The 20,427-nt window shown below is 39.3% G+C and overlaps 3 protein-coding genes across 5 annotated transcripts in view; all 3 read right to left on the bottom strand.

Annotated features, from left to right (window-relative positions):
- atg2a (autophagy related 2A) overlaps nucleotides 1-5,617 on the bottom strand; it is a 37,838-nt gene extending 32,221 nt beyond the window's left edge. The window contains exons 1-5 of one of the 2 annotated variants that reach the window (XM_087798541.1): nucleotides 5,068-5,617; nucleotides 4,671-4,833; nucleotides 3,063-3,212; nucleotides 2,888-2,990; nucleotides 344-485 (exon numbers count right to left, since the gene is read on the bottom strand). In XM_087798541.1, the coding sequence (XP_087654667.1) occupies nucleotides 344-485; nucleotides 2,888-2,990; nucleotides 3,063-3,212; nucleotides 4,671-4,833; nucleotides 5,068-5,238 (729 nt within the window). In that variant the 5' untranslated portion in view covers nucleotides 5,239-5,617. The remainder of the gene's footprint in view (nucleotides 1-343; nucleotides 486-2,887; nucleotides 2,991-3,062; nucleotides 3,213-4,670; nucleotides 4,834-5,067) is intronic. The other variant, XM_087798542.1, reaches the window with a different exon arrangement.
- A 414-nt stretch (nucleotides 5,618-6,031) lies between these two features.
- On the bottom strand, nucleotides 6,032-16,388 carry nxf1a (nuclear RNA export factor 1a). 2 transcript variants are annotated; one of them, XM_087799191.1, is made up of 22 exons: nucleotides 16,327-16,388; nucleotides 16,095-16,169; nucleotides 13,515-13,725; nucleotides 13,096-13,252; nucleotides 12,934-13,017; nucleotides 12,727-12,831; nucleotides 12,543-12,623; nucleotides 11,997-12,066; nucleotides 11,249-11,337; nucleotides 11,036-11,143; nucleotides 10,852-10,961; nucleotides 8,854-8,890; nucleotides 8,501-8,569; nucleotides 8,334-8,389; nucleotides 8,151-8,258; nucleotides 7,273-7,331; nucleotides 7,079-7,194; nucleotides 6,971-7,013; nucleotides 6,802-6,874; nucleotides 6,513-6,695; nucleotides 6,389-6,449; nucleotides 6,032-6,321 (listed from the first exon to the last, which is right to left on the bottom strand). In XM_087799191.1, exons 2-22 carry the CDS (start codon nucleotides 16,135-16,137, stop codon nucleotides 6,283-6,285), a joined length of 1,902 nt encoding a protein of 633 aa, XP_087655317.1. In that variant the 5' UTR covers nucleotides 16,138-16,169; nucleotides 16,327-16,388; the 3' UTR covers nucleotides 6,032-6,282. The 2 variants fall into 2 exon arrangements, with proteins under 2 accessions (XP_087655317.1, XP_087655318.1); XM_087799192.1 differs by lacking the exons at nucleotides 16,095-16,169; nucleotides 16,327-16,388 and adding an exon at nucleotides 14,049-14,339.
- A 179-nt stretch (nucleotides 16,389-16,567) lies between these two features.
- LOC148072444 (uncharacterized) overlaps nucleotides 16,568-20,427 on the bottom strand; it is a 28,074-nt gene continuing 24,214 nt past the window's right edge. Inside the window, exons 14-18 of the mRNA XM_087798865.1 lie at nucleotides 19,277-19,411; nucleotides 19,109-19,206; nucleotides 17,463-17,589; nucleotides 17,318-17,384; nucleotides 16,568-17,244 (exon numbers count right to left, since the gene is read on the bottom strand). Coding sequence (XP_087654991.1) covers nucleotides 17,177-17,244; nucleotides 17,318-17,384; nucleotides 17,463-17,589; nucleotides 19,109-19,206; nucleotides 19,277-19,411 — 495 coding nt within the window. The 3' untranslated portion in view covers nucleotides 16,568-17,176. The remainder of the gene's footprint in view (nucleotides 17,245-17,317; nucleotides 17,385-17,462; nucleotides 17,590-19,108; nucleotides 19,207-19,276; nucleotides 19,412-20,427) is intronic.

Genomic DNA, 20,427 nt, shown 5'->3' with positions numbered 1-20,427 from the left:
AGAACATAGTTCAAAGAAAAATAACAAAGACAAAAGATTAACATGGAATAGAATCATTTTTTCACTTTTGCCCCCAAACTCAGAATTAAACAATCTAATAGCACGAGGAACGAATGAGTCCCTGAGTCTATTAGTGTTGCGTAATGGGAGAAGCTGAGTGCTCCATCCAGAAAACACAGGATGTTCTTGACTTGTTCATATAAATAATTGTTGTAATAACGAGAATATTCTTGCATACAAACACGTGTATTAGATTCAAAAGACACCATAAACCATGTATATTTAAAAACAGGAACTACGTTGAGTGATAGTTGACGACTCTTGAACTTCGGGAGACGCTGACCTGCGGACTCATGCTGTCGTAGAAGAGCTGGACCGCACTCAGCTGCAGGATCTTGTGCAGGAAGGCTGGCGGCTGGTGGATGTCGACAGGCACGGTAGTCTGACTCGTGGGATCTCGCACCGCTTCGTCAAAGTACTCCAGCCTGGACGCACAAACGAAGAAGCTTCAGTAAGAAAGTAATATTTGTAGAGCGCTTTTTCAAGGTCACAAACGCTTAAGCAATCAAAACAAAACCCAATAAAATATACATTTAAAAGATCAAGATAACACTGAGACAAACACAGATGTCTCAAGGAAAAGCATAAATAAAAGTGTCTTGAGATGTTTTTTGAAGGAGTCAGTAGATCATCAAACACAGATGTTTCTTGAAGGAGTCAGTAGATCATCAAACACAGATGTTTCTTGAAGGAGTCAGTAGATCATCAAGCACAGATGTTTCTTGAAGGAGTCAGTAGATCATCAAACACAGAGATGGTTCTTGAAGGAGTCAGTAGATCATCAAACACAGATGTTTCTTGAAGGAGTCAGTAGATCATCAAACACAGATGTTTCTTGAAGGAGTCAGTAGATCATCAAACACAGAGATGGTTCTTGAAGGAGTCAGTAGATCATCAAACACAGATGTTTCTTGAAGGAGTCAGTAGATCATCAAACACAGAGATGGTTCTTGAAGGAGTCAGTAGATCATCAAACACAGATGTTTCTTGAAGGAGTCAGTAGATCATCAAACACAGATGTTTCTTAAAGGAGTCAGTAGATCATCAAACACAGATGTTTCTTGAAGGAGTCAGTAGATCATCAAACACAGATGTTTCTTGAAGGAGTCAGTAGATCATCAAACACACATGTTTCTTGAAGGAGTCAGTAGATCATCAAACACAGATGTTTCTTGAAGGAGTCAGTAGATCATCAAACACAGATGTTTCTTGAAGGAGTCAGTAGATCATCAAACACAGAGGAAGATCGTTCCAAAGCAGATCACTGATGGAAGGTCTGACCATGAATAGATCTAAAAGTAAGAACCAGAATTTTTAAATGATCCTGAAAGAAACTGGCAGCCAGTGAAGAGTTTGAAGGAGAAATGTGAGTTCTTCTACTAGAGCGGCTCAGAATTCTGGCTGCAGAGTTTAGTATGAACTGCAGGCGAAATACATCCTTCTGGTTTGGACATGAAAACAAACTGTTCCAATAGTCCAGACGTTTCATTTCATGAAGAACTAGACAAGTGAGCCGTGAAGTCGTTCTGGAGAAGAACAGGTTTGTTTCCAGTTTTTGGTCGACTTGGATTTAAACTAAAGACTAAAGATAAACTAAAGATTTACGATGTGGGACAGGAACAAACACAGAGTATTCACTAAACAAAAAGACACACTTTAGCTTCGTGAACATGATTTTTTCGTGCAGCATATAAAGCTTGTTGTCGTATCTTTTGGAATAAAGTCAACATTAGCTTCAGAGAACTTTACGATTCTGCGACCATGTGGCCGTCAGAAGGTCCACTTGTTCACACATGTACTTTGAGATCTGAGGCCCCCCTCGTGATGACCCCGTTATAAATCTAACGACACGTGCATGGATTTGACAAATGAAGGGAAAAGGTTACAATATGAAGTTTCTGTGATCTGTTGAAAAATGACCAGGATTGTATTTTTATTTCTAAGTGGATTCAAATACAGTTTTAAGTTTCCAAACTTTACTAACTACAAATTATTTACTAAACTATTATCTCACTTTAAAATCCAAACAGGTTTCCCTGTTAACAAGATTATGTAAAATCAATAATGTTGTACAAATAATGACAACAACCATAAAACCATTAGGATACATTTAAAAAGTATGTTTTTATGAATTTTAAAATACATGTTTACGCATGAAAGACAATTCATTTGATACCCTAAGAACTGACATTTTATTAATCCAAATTAATCGTTCGTTAATCCTTTTTTAATTAAAAATAATAGAAAAAAAAGTTAAGTACAACTCCAGCACATACAAGTTCATCTTTTTTAAAGAAATACTAATCAAAAATACACACACATGTGTATATATACAGTCCTATGGCCATCAGACTGATAAATGAAATATAACTTGAGCTATGCAATATTAAAAACATTATTTATTTGTTCTATTTATACTATATTGCACTATTTTTTAACTTATTAATATTTATACTTTTTTTTATATACGTTCATTCTATGCTGTGTTATTTAACGGTTGCCAAGCAACGAAATTTCTGAAGTTTTTCTGTTCAATGACAATAAAAGAAAGTCTTAAGTCTAAAGTCTATACATTGAAACATTATTGTACTTTTAGTTCAATGTTCTAAAGAGTCATGTATGTGTTTCAGGCTAATCTCATTGTACAGGCGATGAGTCTTGAAGTCGTACATGATGTTACACAACAGAATATAATGCAAAACGCAAACACACATGAAGGAAGCGTCACATGAGGCAATTAAAATGTCAATTTAAAAACGTGTTTATTATGGTTTATAACCTTAAAACCCATTTAAAGCACCGCGTGATTAAGAAGAGGTTTTCCTACCGTTTGATGTGCACCTCTAAGGCAACACCTGTTTCCAGGTCGAGGGGCTGGTGCTCGATGCGAACAATAGTGTCCAGGAAGGTGACTTTGATACGACGGAGGACTGGACGGAAGGAAAATCATCGTTAGCGGGAATAACAAGCAGGTCGAGGATGAAGTGATGGACGAGCCTGACCCGTCTCAATGGTCTGTGCAAACATCTCAAGCCCCTCCAAAGGGGCCGGAGGCTCCTCGGATGCCTCCGGGGGGTCCTTCAGGCACTCCTGTGCCAGCTGCATGCTCGAAGTCATACTTGACGACCATCCCTGGGAGTCCCAACCCCCACCTGAGACAACAGGTTAAAGTTAAAACTTCATTTTCTACTCACCCTCACGTCGACCTCGGGTTGTGAGAGGTTTTAGACTATCAGGCGAAGAACAATGTAAACAGGACTACATTTTGTTCGTTATAAAAGCCCCCCAAACTGGACTATTCACAGTCTGGACTATTACAACAGTTTGTTTTCATGTCTAAACCAGAAGGATCGTCTCGCCTGCAGTTCATACAAAACTCTGCAGACAGAATTCTGAGCCGCTCTAGTAGAAGAACTCACATTTCTCCTTCAAACTCTTCACTGGCTGCCAGTTTCTTTCAGGATCATTTTAAAATTCTGGATCTTACTTTCAGATCTATTCATGGTCAGACCTTCCATCAGTGATCTGATCCAGACTTACACCCCAGCTCGGGCTCTGAGGTCTGTGGATCAGAATCTACTGATGGTTCCTGAACTTCCGGACCAGAGGAGAGAAATCCTTCCAGACTGTTGCTCCTAAGTTTTGGAACCATCTTCCTCTCTCGATTGAGTATCGTTTTAATTGTTTATATATATATAATATAACTTACTTACTAACATACTGCTCGTCTGTAATGTCTTGCTTGTATTGATGCTATGGCAAGAAAAATGGAACCAAAAATGTTCCATATTTTAAGATTGTTTGAAGAAAAAGCAAGTCCCAGTTTCACAGGTACTGAGCGTCAGTTCACGTGAGACTTAAACTCAGAGGCTCAAAGCATAAAATATAGACTTATTTAATTTGTTAACATTAACGAGCAGTATTTGTATGTTTCAAGTGCGTGTTTTCACGAGCATTATATGGACACACACTGCTGTGTGAACCAACGAAAAGACAAAAGTTACTCTGAAAAGCATTCTAACCCTCGGTGGACATGAGGGTGAGAAGAAACCAGAACGATCGCTTTAAAACCAACGACACATTGAAGAAGCTTCAGTAAGTAAGTAATATTTATATAGTGCTTTTCAAGACCAAACGCTTAAACAATCAAGACAAAACCCAATAAAATATATACTTAAAAGATCAAGATAACACTGAGACAAACACAAGAGTCTCAGAGAATCATGGTCTGACCATGAATAGATCTGAAAGTAAGAACCAGAATTTTAAAATGATCCTGAAAGAAACTAGTGAAGAGTTTGAAGGAGAAATGTGAGTTCTTCTACTAGAGCGGCTCAGAATTCTGGCTGCAGAGTTTAGTATGAACTGCAGGCGAGACACATCCTTCTGGTTTAGACACAAAATAAACTGTTACAATAGTCCAGACGTCAGTAATGAAAATTAAAATCGAATGGATTCAACAAAAAGACAAAAGATACTCTGAAAACCGTCCTAACCCTCGGTGGACACGAGGGCGAGAAGAAACTACTAGAACGATCGCTTTGAAACCAACGACACATTTTCAAATTAACGATGAAATAAAAGCTACAAATGTGGTTCCGTTCACTCACTGGTCCTGTACTTGGGTCGACATGTGATCTGGAGCCCGGAGATCTCCAGGGTGCAGTGGTCGGTCAGCAGGGCCTGCCAGGGAATGGTCACTTTGATGCTGCTCACGAAGCCATCCTCGATCTCCAGGGGGGCCCCCAGCGAGTCCAGGAGCTCGTTGACCGCCTGCGAGGACCAGGTTCAGAGACACGTGAGGATGTGGATCCACCAGGAACAACATCTTAAACGTGACTCATCAAAACAAACAAACTTGTGACGTATATAGATGATAGTGAGAGATAATGTTAGGTTCTCAGAAGTGAGTCTTCCCAGAAGACACACGAGCTTGTTGTTGTTGAGCTGCTCTTGCGAAACAGACCAACTTAACCACTGACACCAGTCAGTTTACCAAGAACTCACCCAGACGTCCAGGTGGATCTCCTTGATGACACCGCTGCCATTGTACAGGTCCAGGCCCAGCTGGTCCAGGCTCAGGCGCTCCTGCAGGAAGTGGCCGAGGTAGTGCTGCAGGAGGTACCGACAGGCCCGCTTCTTGATGGAGCCGGACCAGGGGAAGAGCCACCGAGACATGGGCCCGCAGGAGGAGGCAGGAGGTGAAGGCCTGGTGGGGGGGAGCGAGTGAGACTACTGCCCCCCGGAAACTGCATAACAGACCAAACAAAAGTGGTTCCTCTTAGAAGGGATCCACGGGGCTACTACTAGCTTCAGGGCTAAAGGAGGGAGAACCGTGACTCGAATATGCGACAAAAAAACACTAAAATTCTCGGTGTCAGGTCGGACCAAAGTCCGCGACACTTCACTCCGAGGGTTCGACGCTGTCCCGGGTCATTTTTCAGCGCGTTGTTGTTGAAGGACAGCGACGGTTCCTGCTGGTGCTGGACCTCTTGTTCAGGGTTGTTTATTGTTATCATTCGACTACTGGAGGTATGGCGAAGACGTCAGTGCGTCACGCGTCACACCAATGAAAGCAGAACCCGGAAGAGAGTATGACGCAGCGGAGGCGCCATCTTTGTGAGGTGTTTTTCCAAGACGTCTTTGATGAAGTAATACTTCTTGAATAATTTCGATTGGATTCTTGTCATTATATTTTGTGAAATTCGCAACATTTCAGACATGTTCATATCATGATAGTAAAACCACATACTTCAGCATTAAACGTATGGTTTGTTAGTGTTTTCTATTCACACCATTCGAAGCTATTCTTTATTTTCTCTTCCCTAAAAGTAAATCACCAACTCATGACTAAAAGAAACAACAACCTAAGACTCTGAGATCACTACAAATTAAGGCTTTTCCTCAAAACCCCCATCGAGTTGACATCGTTATGGTAAAAGATGATAGAAAAGAATGATAAAATCAAACACTAGGCAACACAAGGTCTTTATTTCTTTGAAATTTCTATACAACTGTAAAGATAAAATAACCAAATATATACCATACATCCATCTTCGTCACACGTCTGTGACCTTTATTTCTCCGGTACAAAAAGTCACTTAACAGAAATGTCCACAAAAAGCGCATTTCTCCCGTAAAACATCGGATCAAAACATAAGCTATAAATAAAACGGTAGATTTTATTCAGCAAAAAAAAAAAAAAAAAAGGTCTTATGTCTTTTATTTGATGAAAGCAACGTCTGGGATTTTTCCTCCCGCCTGAAACAAAAGGAAAATATTGTTATTTTCATACACATTATTGCTGAAGCCGACTTAAATAATTCACCTTTAGTTGAGTGAAGACTTGAGCTGCAGCTGAGAAATCCCACTGATTGTCTAAAAGACATCTGACAAAAAAAACAAAAACATTAACATCTTTAAGAGTCAAGGGTTGAAACATCAACACTTACTTCTGGGACCATTCCAGGTTCATGCCCGACATCTGAGAGAACGCGGCGAGCATCTCCTGCTGTGGAGCCGTGAGTGTTGGGACGGGGCTGGACGAGGGAGTCGGCGCTGGTGCTACGAAGGCTCGACGGATCTCTTCGGTGGTGGCCATCCTGATGAAGATCTGGTCGTTGACGATGCAGAGGCTGAAACGGAGAATCAAAAACATACAGTTAAAGCAGAAAAGGAACCAACAATACTTTAACAAACTATAAACGGTTCATCAAACTCTTTGGTGTTTTAAAGTCTTACCCAGAATTCCCTGCTGGGACCGTTACAAAGACTCGGGAGAAAGCCATAGTTGAGTCTCGGGACTTTCCATCGACTGACAAGACAAACCAACAAAAATAAAAACAAGTTCTAAAAAGGACCTAAAAACAAAAATCATTCCGTTCATAAACGTGGATCATTTCAAACTCACCCTCTTTGAAGACGCCACTGACGGTGAAGGACAGCAGCGTGTTCTATCGAGAGAAACAATGATATAAGCATAAGAAGGGATGTTCAGTGAATGAACAACCAAACGTACCGTGTAGGCGTTGACGTCGACGGTGAAGGAGGCGATGTCGTGTTGAGTCTTGGGCAGCTCGTTGAGGAACGCCACCACGTTTAGCCGGGTGTGCTTCAAGAGTTTGTAGCGTATCGCTGTGAGACATTAGAGCAGCGAATGAGACACGAACTAAACGACTGTGACGATTCATCTTAAGGAGAAAGAAAACGTACTTGTGTCTTTGACTCTCTTGAGGTTCCGGGTGTCTTTGCTGTATTCCCCCAGACCCGACCTGCGACCCAAGACAAGTGGTTTTCATGAGACATGGTGCCCATTTTTAATAGTCCGAGAACCTTTCCATCATTTACACGTTTTAATAAGATAGTTTTATTTTTGATAATTATAAAAAGTAACATCTACGTGGAGTTCGTTGTAGTACTATTTGTATTAAAAATGTATACGAGTCACCGGTCGAATAAAAAGGGAAGTATTCTGGGCTAAACAATCGACTTAGATGAAAATGACAATTTCTTTCATTCCGGTTCCTTCTTGCAACTTCAAGTCTAATTCTGGAATTTAATTAATTTGGATTTCACAGAAGACAAACGATGATATATATATATATAAATATATATATATCATAACGATGATATATATATATATATATAAATATATATATATCATCGTTTGTCTTCTGTGAAATCCAAATTAATGAGACGTGTATCTATATCTCTATATCTCTATATCTAGATCCATCTATCTATCTCTATATATCCATCTATCTATCTCTATATATCTATCTCTATATATCTATCTATCTATCTATCTATAGATATACATCTATAGATATATATCTATAGATATACATCTATTAGATGTATATCTATAGATATATATATATATATCTATAGATATATATCTATATATATCTATAGATATAGATATATATCGATATATATCTATATATCTATATATCTATATATCGATATATATCTATATCTATATAGATATATCTACATAGATATATAGATATATCTATATCTATATATCTATATATCTATATATATATTGCTCTTCTCAGAATGCGATCAATAGGCAGACTGTGAATTACCTCGCAGGGTTTTGGTTGGAGAAGGGCGTCGTCAGGGACAAGGAGGCGCCATCATGGTAAGCGTCCAAGAGAGGCTGTCTGTCCCCAGAGTCGTATATAGTGTAGTACCTGCACGTACAGAAAATGCTGCGATTAAGACAAATAACGGCTAGCAATCGTTTCCCCACCAAAAGAAATACTTACTGTTGTAAGAATCGAAGGATGAGAGACTTTATTTCATCCGACCCAAAATGGCTTCCCTGCATGGATAACATTATTAACGGCACAGCTAGGCTTAGGCAAGTCACGTGGTAAACTTCAAGTAGCAACAAGACTATTTCAAAACCGTCTATAATGGTTCTTGTCAGTACCTTGGAGGTGGGTATCGTTGTAGGGTTTTCCACATCGAATACAATAGGTGCGGGAAGATCGTTGCCGTCCTAAAAGGAGGTCAATGAAAGTCGTGAGATAACCAGTTTGATTTGTCGCCCACCATTTAAATTCTACAATGAATTTCAATGTTAGAGCGAAAATGATATTCAGCCTTCATTCTGTTGTCAGCAGTAACACAGAAGGAGCAAATGTAATGAAGTAGATCATTAATTATGAATAGTCAAAATGTTCCAGTCGTTTAGGACGACCACTGTGTGAGACGCATTTGTTGCCACTTCGCAAGACTCTGTCGAAATGTTTGTTCCATTCCACACATAGAAACCACACTTACCAGTTTGAGAAGTCGAGGGAACCTCTGTCGCACAGCGCTTGTGCAGGAAGACAAAAGAGAAAGTTATGTCAACGTCACATCCACACGCTCCAAGAACAACATTCCTTTTCTTTCGTTTTTTAAAGACGTATTCTGTAAATCTGCACGTTAACTGAGGTTAGATCGGCACCATTGTCTGCTGGTGGCCACAGTGTGAATGTCAATTACAAATCTTCATCACTTGTATATATTATCAATTGAACTTCGTAAGCAGAGAATTTCTTTCTGTAGAAAAAGATCGAAGTAAAAATGCTCCTTGTTCTCCATGCCCGCCACAGTTCAAAAGCGTACTCACCAACAGTTATACTCACATTCCTCCCCAATATGGAGACACACAGATCTGACAAGAGGGAATAACACAAACACGCTCGGAGCGATTACACACACGGATACACAAAGACCTTCTTGTCAGGGCGACAACGGGGAACGTGCGGCATTGCTCCGACTAGAAGGATAAATCAACGATGTTTTGAATGAACGTTAGCACCAATGTCGTCACGTTATCTCATGAACTTAAGTATTCTAAGGAAGACACATCTTTAAGTCTGGTACGACTGTTAAATGTACACACAGGCATGCAGAAAAATAGTGAGAAACTAATCATTTGTTGGCGACTGAGCTCAGATTTGAGAAGCAGGTAAAAGCAGACCAAGTATTGCTCGACGCAGCGCCTCCAACACACCCAGGAGCCTCCCTCGGCTGCAGGAACACAAAACCACTAACAGCTATGGCTGGATGATCGGAAATCTCTCCCTTTAAAGGATTAAGTTTTCGGAAAAACTTTAAACATCTTAAAATGTTTTGAGAATTGTTTCGGGGATTTTGAGTTTCCATCCTTGTAATGAATTATCAAGAAAAAGACAAAACATGACCGAGTGAGGGGAACAGGATTTCTGTGGTTGGCAAGCCTTTTCCAGGGTTATTTTTCAATGTGTTGGATTACGCCCGTTTGGCAAAAACACGATCCCCGAGTAGAGAAGTTTTTCTTTGGCGCATCATCAGTCAAGGTTGCTGACAAACTTTCCCCTCCACCTCGGCCCACCGGCGTCGCCTGCATGGTCCCGCCCGAGCTTCGACGAGCCGGGTCAGTGAGACGCGTCTCACGGGGACTTAGGTCGAGTAATCGTGACTGTGCCTGTCTTAGGTTGTCCCATGGTTTAGAGGCGGGATCTTACCCGTCATCAGCGAACCAGCCTTCCATACTCTCCTGAATCAGGCCGCCGAGGGCAGGAGGGTCAGTCAAGGGTAGAGGGGAAAGGTGCGACTTTGCCCTTTTTTCTCCGTCCAAACATTGTCACGATGACTGTGGTGCCCCGGCTTCAAAACAATGGTGTTGTAGTTGAACACTGTTTACCCCAGCACCGGTCATTATTGATGCCTCACTGCGACACGCAGTACATTGTGGAAGGAGTTTGATCGAAAAAAGTCCTTGAGTAAAGGAAAGATCTTAATTAAGTGATAACTTAAGTGTGTTAACTTTGTTCGACTGCAGCTTTCAGGGAGGCCGACCAGGATGAAAGAAGGAGGCGCTGCATCAGGCATTGCTTGCGGTCTTAAAGATTCTAAAGAGAAGATCGTAATTGTTTTACAGCAGGAAGAACGATCACACTGTGGAGAAACTTGAAATGAAAGAATGACCCATTAGAGCAAGTGAACGCGTCTCAGCTCTGGAAAGTAAAAGTGTAAAGATTAGTAAGAGTAATATGTGTGTGTGTTGACCAGCTGCTGCTCACTCTGTTGACAAGAGATTATGTTGAAGATTAATGGTTGAGAATCACAGGACTCCTTCTCTCTCCGCCTTTGGAATCAAAAGTCAATCTTTTTCTGGTTGATCTAAGATGCAAATCAACTCGACTGCGTTTCCTAAACAATCACCATACGGTGATAACATGATGCAGAACCGGACTCCATTTCTGCTTTTGAGATTTTTTTTAAATGTTGGAAAAAGCTCAGACTGACCTGATGTATGCACTCTGGTCTTTAAAAAGGTCACACAGGGGGTTTCGGTTCAGCCACAGCTCCACCAGCTTCAGACCCTTCAGCTTGTCCAGTTCACGTTCAGACTTGAGCTGGAATATAAAGAATAAAAGTGTTTGTATGACAGCGATTTCTGAAGTAAACAGCGGAAATTCGAGACAAATACCTCGTTGTTGGAAAGGTTTAGAGTTTTCATAAGAGGTACTTTGTTAATCAACTCAGAAAAGTCATCCAATCTCTGGATTCGATTGTTGCTCAGGTTCAAGGCAGCGAGCTGGGAAGGACCAGAATAATCAGAAATCACCAAAAACCATTACTGCCATTTGTAGTGACACAAGAAAAATAAAGGTTTTTTTTAATATACTTGAGTCAACATTACCTCAGGAATGTTCCCCTCAATAATTTTGATAACAGCTTCAATATATTTCTTTCTATTAAGGACGACCTCCACATTCTGTGAAACGAGATCTGTTGAAAACAGAAAAACAGTGAAATTAACAATTAAAAAAATGGACATTTGTCGCCTTTTCATTGGTAATCAAGTCTCTGCATCATTTGAACTGGTGCCCACAGTGGATGGTTACCAAGCAGACCTGCGAGCTCTGTGGGACCATTAGCGCTTCCCTGCGACACACGCTGCCAGGAGGCAAGACGGCACAATCCAAGGGCAGGTAAAGATGTGACAAGATGCTTCGCAAAGTGCCTTCATCATTCCGAAGTATACCCTTGCTAAATGTTGAGGAGAAGACCTTATCGTTGATGGCGTGGAGGATTACTTCCCACCTGATGGAGAACAGCTACATTGACATCACTTGCCAAAAAGGATGGAATACCACGTTTCCCTGGGTGTGTCGACCGAGCCCCCGGGTGATGTGGCTCGGTTTAGAAAATGACTACTGGTCAGTGCCAAACACCTTATCGAGTTCTACATGGATTCTTTGACATCCCACAGAACACTAAGACCATGGTCACAGACTACTTTCAGGACATGCACGGGTGACTAAAGGTTGCCGATTTCCCCTTTTTTTTGGCCAACAGCTGTGGGTCGGGATCACGATGGGATGCTCCGTCTCCACCGTTCTCTTTATCGAAGCCTTTGAAGTAATCCTGATTGAAGTTGTATTTACCAGGGTCTGCCCGAAGATTGTTCAAGTCCAAAGCTTGCTGGGAGGCATCGAAACGTTTGGCCATGCATTGCTGTAGAAGACACAAGGTTTTGTAAGATTTAGTTGAATTATGTATATATTTAGTACAGATTGGAATCCAGTAGGATCTGGAATCCTACTAGTAGAGATTGGAATTCCAATCTCTACTAGTACAGATTGCAATCCTACTACTGAACTGGGATCTGAATATTGGAATTTCCAATCTGTCCTAGGAGGATTCCAGATTCTACTAGTGAATCTAGTAATCTGGAAATCTACCAGGACAATCTCATATTCACCATTACTATTTTAGGTGAATTACTTCATATTTTAGATATCTGATAACCCTTCTGTCAATACACTTTGACATCAACTTTGGAACTGGCTTGAGAGGAAAAAATTAGCTCTTTTATACTAAGTTTTCAGGCATTGAATAACACTTGGAATAATAACACTATACAATATCAAGGAATAAGCATTATATTTTTAAATATCCAATGATTTTCTCCATTAAAAAGTTGTTCTCACCTTCAGGTGCTCTATGTGTTCAGACTTGAAGTCCGTTAGGAGGCAGTTTGGTGGGTTAGAGCGATTAGTGTGCACCTCCACCTGCAGGATACAAGGTTTTATTAGCCATCTGACAAATAAATCTGTTCAATCATTCATTGCAAATATTCACAGTAACAACAATGTATGATGCATCATAACATACCTTGTAGCCATCGCTGTCTGTGATCTTGTGGGAGCATTTATGTATTGCATTGGCTGTCGCGGTATCATCTACGTAGAAATGGACCTTGTTGTGGTCGACTTGGTACTACACACACACACGCACAAAAAAGATAACGCATTATAAAAGGAATAAAACAATATTGAGAGTAGTAAGATGATGCTAATGAAAAAACATGGCGGGCCTCACATTAACTGGTGTGAACTGTATCGAACACAAGTTCTGAATCGCCGTCAACAGCCACTTCTTTTCATACTTTGGTCCGTGAGGTATCTGAGAGAAAAATAAACATGGGTTTATTCAAAAGGCAACAAGAATATATGTAGCTTAAAACTCATCTGAAACACGTACAGTCACTTTCCACCAGTCTGATCGGTTCTTTCCTCCTCCGTTGCCCGCTAGACCTCGATCCCCTCCTTTGTAGCCTCTTCCTCCTCCTCCTCCGCCGCGGTGCCGGTCTCTGTCGAACCGTCCATCTCCTTTACGGCCAGGTCGTTGGTAAGGAGTACTTGAATGAAAACAAATGTGTTAAAATCAAATACTTCAAATAAATAGTTACAACTCTACTGTGGCCAATTTTTAACATTAGAAGACTTGAGTAAACAATTTAAATCCTACACTTGTATATAAAGTGTGGCTTTCTGGAACATTTCAAGTACAAACACATTATTAATACCAAAAAAGGGGGGAAAAAACAGATCATTGATTTAAGATAATAAGAAAAAGGTGTGATTCTAAAAGCTCAGTAAAAAGAAAAGGTGTTGACTCACAATCTGCTCTGGGAAGATCCGTCTTGGGAGTTGTCGCCCATGGTTACATCACCGTCGAGATCGTCAAGTCGGGACCTGGGACCCGGACCGCCAAAGATTCCCGATTGGTTGCCACGCTGACGGTCCCTTCGGTTCCTGTTGTAGGATCGACCTTTGTTGGATCCTCCTTTGCGATTTCGGAAATTTGGTGCAGCACCTCTGTCATCATGTTCTTTTTGGGGGAAAAAGGGGGAACAAATTAGACCATAAAATAAATGCATGAACTTGTGAAAAGATGCATTAAAATAATAATGCAAGGAACTTCTCATAATAATAAAAATAATCATCATATTAAGGCATCAGGTTTAAAAATGATCAAACCATGCGCTGCATGCGGTTTCACACGAGCTCACGTTGATCCAACTTAATACTGTTATATTATTCTTTCTGCCACTTATTGATCACATATTCAATCAAAAACACAGCTATAAACGACACGACCACGAAGAAACTGAACGGTATATTTCACAAAGACGTGTAAATAGTCTTCCTCACCGTTGTAGTAACGACCACCATCCGACATGTTTATCCCAGTGTTAACAATACTTAACACGCGATCGGTGGGATTGTTGGTTTGTGTGGAGAGAAACGTGTAACTATTCTCTCTCGATCCAGACACAAACGGAGATTCTATTTTCTTTCTTCGAGACACCAATCGATCTCGAACAAAAGGACAAAAGGCGACGCTTCCAAACCGCCGTTAGCAGCGTTAGCAGCGTTAGCCGTTGAATGCTAAGCGACGGCAACGAAGGAGCGGAAGCACAACCAGGGAAACGGTTCCGGTTCAAGTTGGAAGGTTAAGAAACAAGTGTAAATATCAAGACCTGAGTCGAAGTGTGTGAACATGTTTATCAGCGAGAACCATCTTCTCGTTAATATTGTGTTTTGATGCGTCATCTGGTGATCTTTAAAGGTTCGCCTTGTTGTTGTTGTTGTTGTTGTTGTTGTTGCCTCGTGGAACTTAAACTTGTTTATCTGTTGAACACGAGACACTTTGACCTCGAGCAGCTGTTTTGTGTTGGAAAAGTAGCGACAATAAATGTTATTAAATATCTTTAATGTTGCTCTCAAGTGTATGTTGATAGAATAGTGATCTAGAGCTAGTTAGCAACACAGCGATCAATCCAGCAAATGTTATTTTCACTCCAGAAAGAAATAAATACATTCATATAATCGTGTTTTTTTAATTTATCATAACTCAGGTGCAGATCATCTTCTCATCTTAACTGAGTTCATGTTTACATGTGAGCCTCAGTCACGCCTTGAACTGGAACATCTGGCTTGTTCAGGCCAAGAGGAACATTCTACTCAATAAATCAATTTGACAAAAAAAGAGGAAGTTATTTCAGGTAATAATGAAAATGATTGGAAAACCATATTTATAAGGTCAGTCTTGGAGCCGTAATTCCCCAAAGGATCAATAAGTGAATATCTATCCATTTATCTATCAATACACGTAAATGATTGGAGAGAGGAAAACACAAATGGAAGATAAACAAGGATTTGAAATTGTGTTTTACTTTTCTGTGTCTTGTTTATAGGTTGTGTCACTATATATATATTTTTACAGATACAATGTGGAGGGAATGAATGAATATATTTCCATTTCCTTTATTGTCATTGTTATCATTCTTTTTCTTATTTTTGTTAGTAATGTGTATTCTGTCATTTTGTTTTTTGTCATTTTTTGTTTGACAATAGGACAATAGTTACATTTCCTAAAACCAAGGAAAAATCAAATTCCTCTTGCATAAACAGAGTTTACATTAATTTCAAAAGCCATTGTTATTTTTTCTGCTTCTGTGGTAAGATAATAAAAAATGTCACCTCGCGTTCTTCCACCCGGGGCACCTGCAGAGAAGCAGGTTTTGACTACATTTTAACAACATCCAACGACATCTAAGGTCTGTTTTGAACCGACATTTGTAAGGAGGCGCCTGAGATTTAATTCAAAATAAAAAATAACTTCTCCTTCAATCTACTTTGGAGTTTGTTTGTTCTCCCCGTGTTGCGTGGGTTTACTCCGGACACTCCTGTTTCCTCCCACAGTCCAAAAACATACAGAGGTTTATTGAGAACTTTGTCTTTCTGTGCCCTGCGACCGACTGGCGTCCTGTCCAGGGTGTCCCCTGCCTCTCACCCTATGATACTGGGATAGACTCCAGTTTCCCAGCGACCCTCATAAGGGATAAAGCGGTAGCAAATGAATGCAAGTCAGTCAGTAGATTTTAGGAAGTATTTCAGCATCATGTGGTTTCAAGTGATGCACTGAACAAACTACTGGAGGCATCGACCCTGGTTAGCTGGGACAACCTTCAACGGGCATCAATGGATTCATCTAGTAATGCACGTTTACGACGTCAAAATTGAAATGCCTGGATTTGAACTCCTTTCATTAAATGTTTACTGTCACAGTTTATTAATACATATTATATCGTTTTGTTTTTCTCAAAGCATTTAAAAAAAAGCTACACGTTTAGTCACGTTAGCAACACTTAATAACACGTTCAAATATACCAGGATAAAAACATGTTTACCTACCATGGTTGACCGCCCGTGTCACCACCAGGTTCTGGAAAAACATTTCCCCACAATAGGTCACTTTTAAAGCGGCTGCTGGAGGGAAGTAAATAGTAAGAATTAACTTTAGCTAAAGAAGCTAATGCATCAAAATGGCTTCATCATTAATAACAGGCCTGGTCAGGTGGGCAGAAACAAGGACTATTAAAGTAGTAACTTCATCCTTATACACGCATATTTAACAAAAAGTTACCTTTTTTCTCTTTCTTCTCTGCCACAGAATTGTTGTTTAACTTTTTTATTACTATTTAAAACTGTTCAAGTTCACGAAGAAATTAACGTCATCTACTGGTCATTAGGTGTAACTACAGCAGCCATTACCCTACGTCAGACGTACGTCCACGCGGTTCCTAATATGTTCTGTGGGTTTAAATGGCACAAATACAGGAAAGAAAACAGAAAAGCAATTTTTAAGACATTTATTAATACTCATTTTAACCAGTTTGACACACTTGCGTTACATTTTTCAGCATTAAATAAACAAAATCTTTTTTTTTAAATATTTTTTAATGGAAACAATACATATTCTGGCTTGTGATGACAATGAGTGTCTCCTTCTCTGACACATTTCAGCTTCCCTTCCTTTTTTTCATACCACACATCATGGTGGGTCTTACTGCGGTCACAAACCGTTCCTCATTATAAAGAGACAACTTTCCACCCAAGTCACTTTTCTTATCTCCACTTTCCTTCCATGTTGCACCAGCTAGCACTATTTTCTATGTCCTATTATTATTTTAATCTCATTTCTATCTATATTTCAAATCCATCCCACAGGCATGGGCCTGTAAATACATCAAGACACACTGAAAACAGCTGGAAAAAATGGATTGTAAATTGTTAATATATTTTGCCAATAAAGTTATTCCTCCAGGTCTACACTCTGTTCTTTGCACTGATTGAATTAATAAAAATCTCTAATTTAACAGTTAAATAGCTGACAACAGACCCTAAGAAGGTATTTAACTTCCAGGGAAGTGTGTAAATGTAAAAGCTCCTAAATGAAAGTAACTTATAGTTCATGTGTTCTCGCTGACACACTCTTATTCACTCTGTTCCGTCACTTCCCCGTTTGTATTTGATGGATGAGGAACCGGCATCTCAACAGCATCTGCCAAGTCATTGATTTATGGGTTAGTTTTGCTGTAGATTAATAGTTAATTCCTGCATCCGAGCGCGTGTACCTGAGGAACGATTCACAATCTCACGCTGATTGTTTTCTGGCTCGGAGGTCAGAGAGCGTGTCTGGCTCTAGGAATGACAAGATAAACCCTTGTTAGATTCTAATAAAAGGGAAGGAAAGTCACATTTTTAAAGTCAAAATCTCACCGAACTCCTCCCTGGAACGTTCCAGATCATCCTTGTGTAGCTGAGGATGAAGATGATACTGAGGAAGATGAAGTTACTGGACACACCAGCCAGTGCAGAGAGCAGTGGGAAATGAAAGAGCAAATATCTGTTGAGAGAGAGAGAAAATATTACATTTTATTGTCAAACTGAAACATGTAAATGTAGAAATGGAAGCAAGAAGATCCTGGTTTCAAGTCAAATGGATGTGAAGAAGCTGGAAGGTGAGTAAACAGCTTGAATCTTGTTAAAGATCACTAGACTCTGGAGTAACATGCAAGAAGATATTTGAAGAATAAAACTAGTCAAAGAGACAAAGTATTTTCTTAAATCTCCTCTTTACTCCACTACCTGCTAGATGGTTGTCATTTTGTGTGAAAGAATGAAAGTTACTATTCAGTATTTCCCTAAAACATGTGTAATTAAAATAAAATTATATAATTCTAAAATGTATTTTGTTAATGACCCACTGGTTAAAAAAAACAACAACCTTAGAGCATATGTTAAAAAACAGTTAAATCACTGGTTAAAGATTACACCAAATGTATTACCTTTAGATTTTTAAACGACCATTTGAAAAGTATTTAGACAAGTATTAACTAGTATTTAGACAAGTATAAACAAGAATTTAAACGAGTATTTGGACAAGTATTTGGACAAGTATTTAAAAAGTATTTAAACAAGTAGTTGGACAAGTTTTTAGACAAGTATTTGGGCAAGTTTTTGGACAATTATTTAAACAAGTATTTGGACAAGTATTTAAAAGGTATTAAGAAAAGTATTTGGACAAGTATTTAAACAAGTATTTGGACAAGTATTTAAAAGGTATTAAGACAAGTATTTGGACAAGTATTTAAAAAGTATTTAAACAAGTAGTTGGACACGTTTTTAGACACGTTTTTGGACAAGTAATTAGACAAGTATTGGGACAAGTTTTTGGACTAGTATTTGGACAAGTTTTTGGACAAGTATTTAGACAAGTATTGGGACAAGCTTTTTGACTAGTTTTTAGACAAGTATTTAGACAAGTTTTTGGAAAAGTATTTAGACAAGTATTTGGACAAGTTTTTGGACAAGTATTTAAAAGGTATTAAGAAAAGTATTTGGACAAGTATTTAAACAAGTATTTGGACAAGTATTTAAAAGGTATTAAGACAAGTATTTGGACAAGTGTTTGGACAAGGATTAACAAGTATTTAGATAAGTATTAACAAGAATTTAAACGAGTATTTGGACAAGTATTTAAAAAGTATTTAAACAAGTAGTTGGACAAGTTTTTAGACAAGTATTTGGACAAGTTTTTGGACTAGTCTTTAGACAATTATTTAAACAAGTATTTGGACAAGTATTTAAACAAGTATTTGGACAAGTATTTAAAAGGTATTAAGAAAAGTATTTGGACAAGTATTTAAACAAGTATTTGGACAAGTATTTAAAAGGTATAAAGAAAAGTATTTGGACAAGTATTTAAACAAGTATTTGGACAAGTATTTAAAAGGTATTAAGACAAGTATTTGGACAAGTGTTTGGACAAGGATTAACAAGTATTTACATAAGTATTAATGTATTTGTGTTAAGTGCTGTAATCCATGAATTCTTTCATGTGTTCTCAGGAAGAACCTGCTCACCTCAGTCCAGTGAAGCGAGCGTGAATCTGCAGCTCAGAAGAATAAATCTGCACCTTGTTGTTCATGATCTCCAGCATGGCTGTGACGCAGGGATTGTACTGAGTACGAGTGAAACAACCAGACACGTCAGAATTAAACTTCCTGAATCAACAGGACGAAGGGACTCACTGAGTTGTCGACGAAGTCGGCGAAGAGTTCCACTTCCAGCACTTGTTTCTGCTCGGAGACGCCCGTCATGAAGGCTGGGAAGAAGAGCAGCGTTCCAATCGTCCTCAACAGGCCGGAGCGATACTTCAGCATACTCTTGACGGAGGAACAACATATATATATATATATATATATATATATATATATATATATATATATATATATATATATATATATATATATATATATATATATATCAACACAGAGGAGCCTCCACATCATGACTGCTTTCTACATGATCATTTTGAAGGTCACAAGGAGTCCATAAATACTTAAAGTTCAGTTGAGTTAAGTGTCTCTTAAACAGATCTTAGACCTCTATTGTATCATCAGTATGTTTGTACAAAAACTTTTTAAAATGAAAATATTGACATTAGTATATGATCTTAAGCTCCGCCCACTGAAAACACTGTTTCTCTGGAGATGAAATCTTGTTGACCATAACCCCTTCCCACTCTGCTGTGATTGGTCAAGCGTGGAGGTTTGACACCGTGCGTCATCAATCTCGGAAGTTTCCACCTCCAAGGGACTTGTTGTATAAACAAAGCGGGCGTGATTACAGCTGGAGGAGGAGTGAAGCCGTTATTACGTCATATTGGACTCTCGTAACCTCTCGTTCGTCCAGATTTCAGAGCAACTTTATAAAGTAATGAGTGTAAAACATGGTCATGATGAGGGACTCGTTTTATAAACAAAGCTGGGCGTGATTACAGCTGGAGGAGGAGTGAAGCCGTTATTACGTCATATTGGACTCTCGTAACCTCTCGTTCGTCCAGATTTCAGAGCAAATTTATAAAGTAATAAGTGTAAAACATGGTCATGATGAGGGACTCGTTTTATAAACAAAGCAGGGCATGATTACAGCTGGAGGAGTGAAGCCATTATTACATCATAATAGACTCTCGTAACCTCTCGTTCGTCCAGATTTCAGAGCAACTTTATAAAGTAAAAAGTGTAAAACATGGTCATGATGAGGGACTCGTTTTATAAACAAAGCGGGGCGTGATTACAGCTGGAGGAGTGAAGCCATTATTACATCATAATAGACTCTCGTAACCTCTCGTTCGTCCAGATTTCAGAGCAACTTTATAAAGTAAAAAATGTAAAACATG

The sequence above is a fragment of the Callionymus lyra genome, chromosome 9 (genome assembly GCF_982586985.1).
Source record: "Callionymus lyra chromosome 9, fCalLyr1.hap1.1, whole genome shotgun sequence".
Taxonomy (NCBI): Eukaryota; Metazoa; Chordata; class Actinopteri; order Syngnathiformes; family Callionymidae; genus Callionymus; species Callionymus lyra.
Note: the sequence above shows the minus strand (reverse complement) of the source record. Positions and strands in the feature narration are given on the sequence as shown.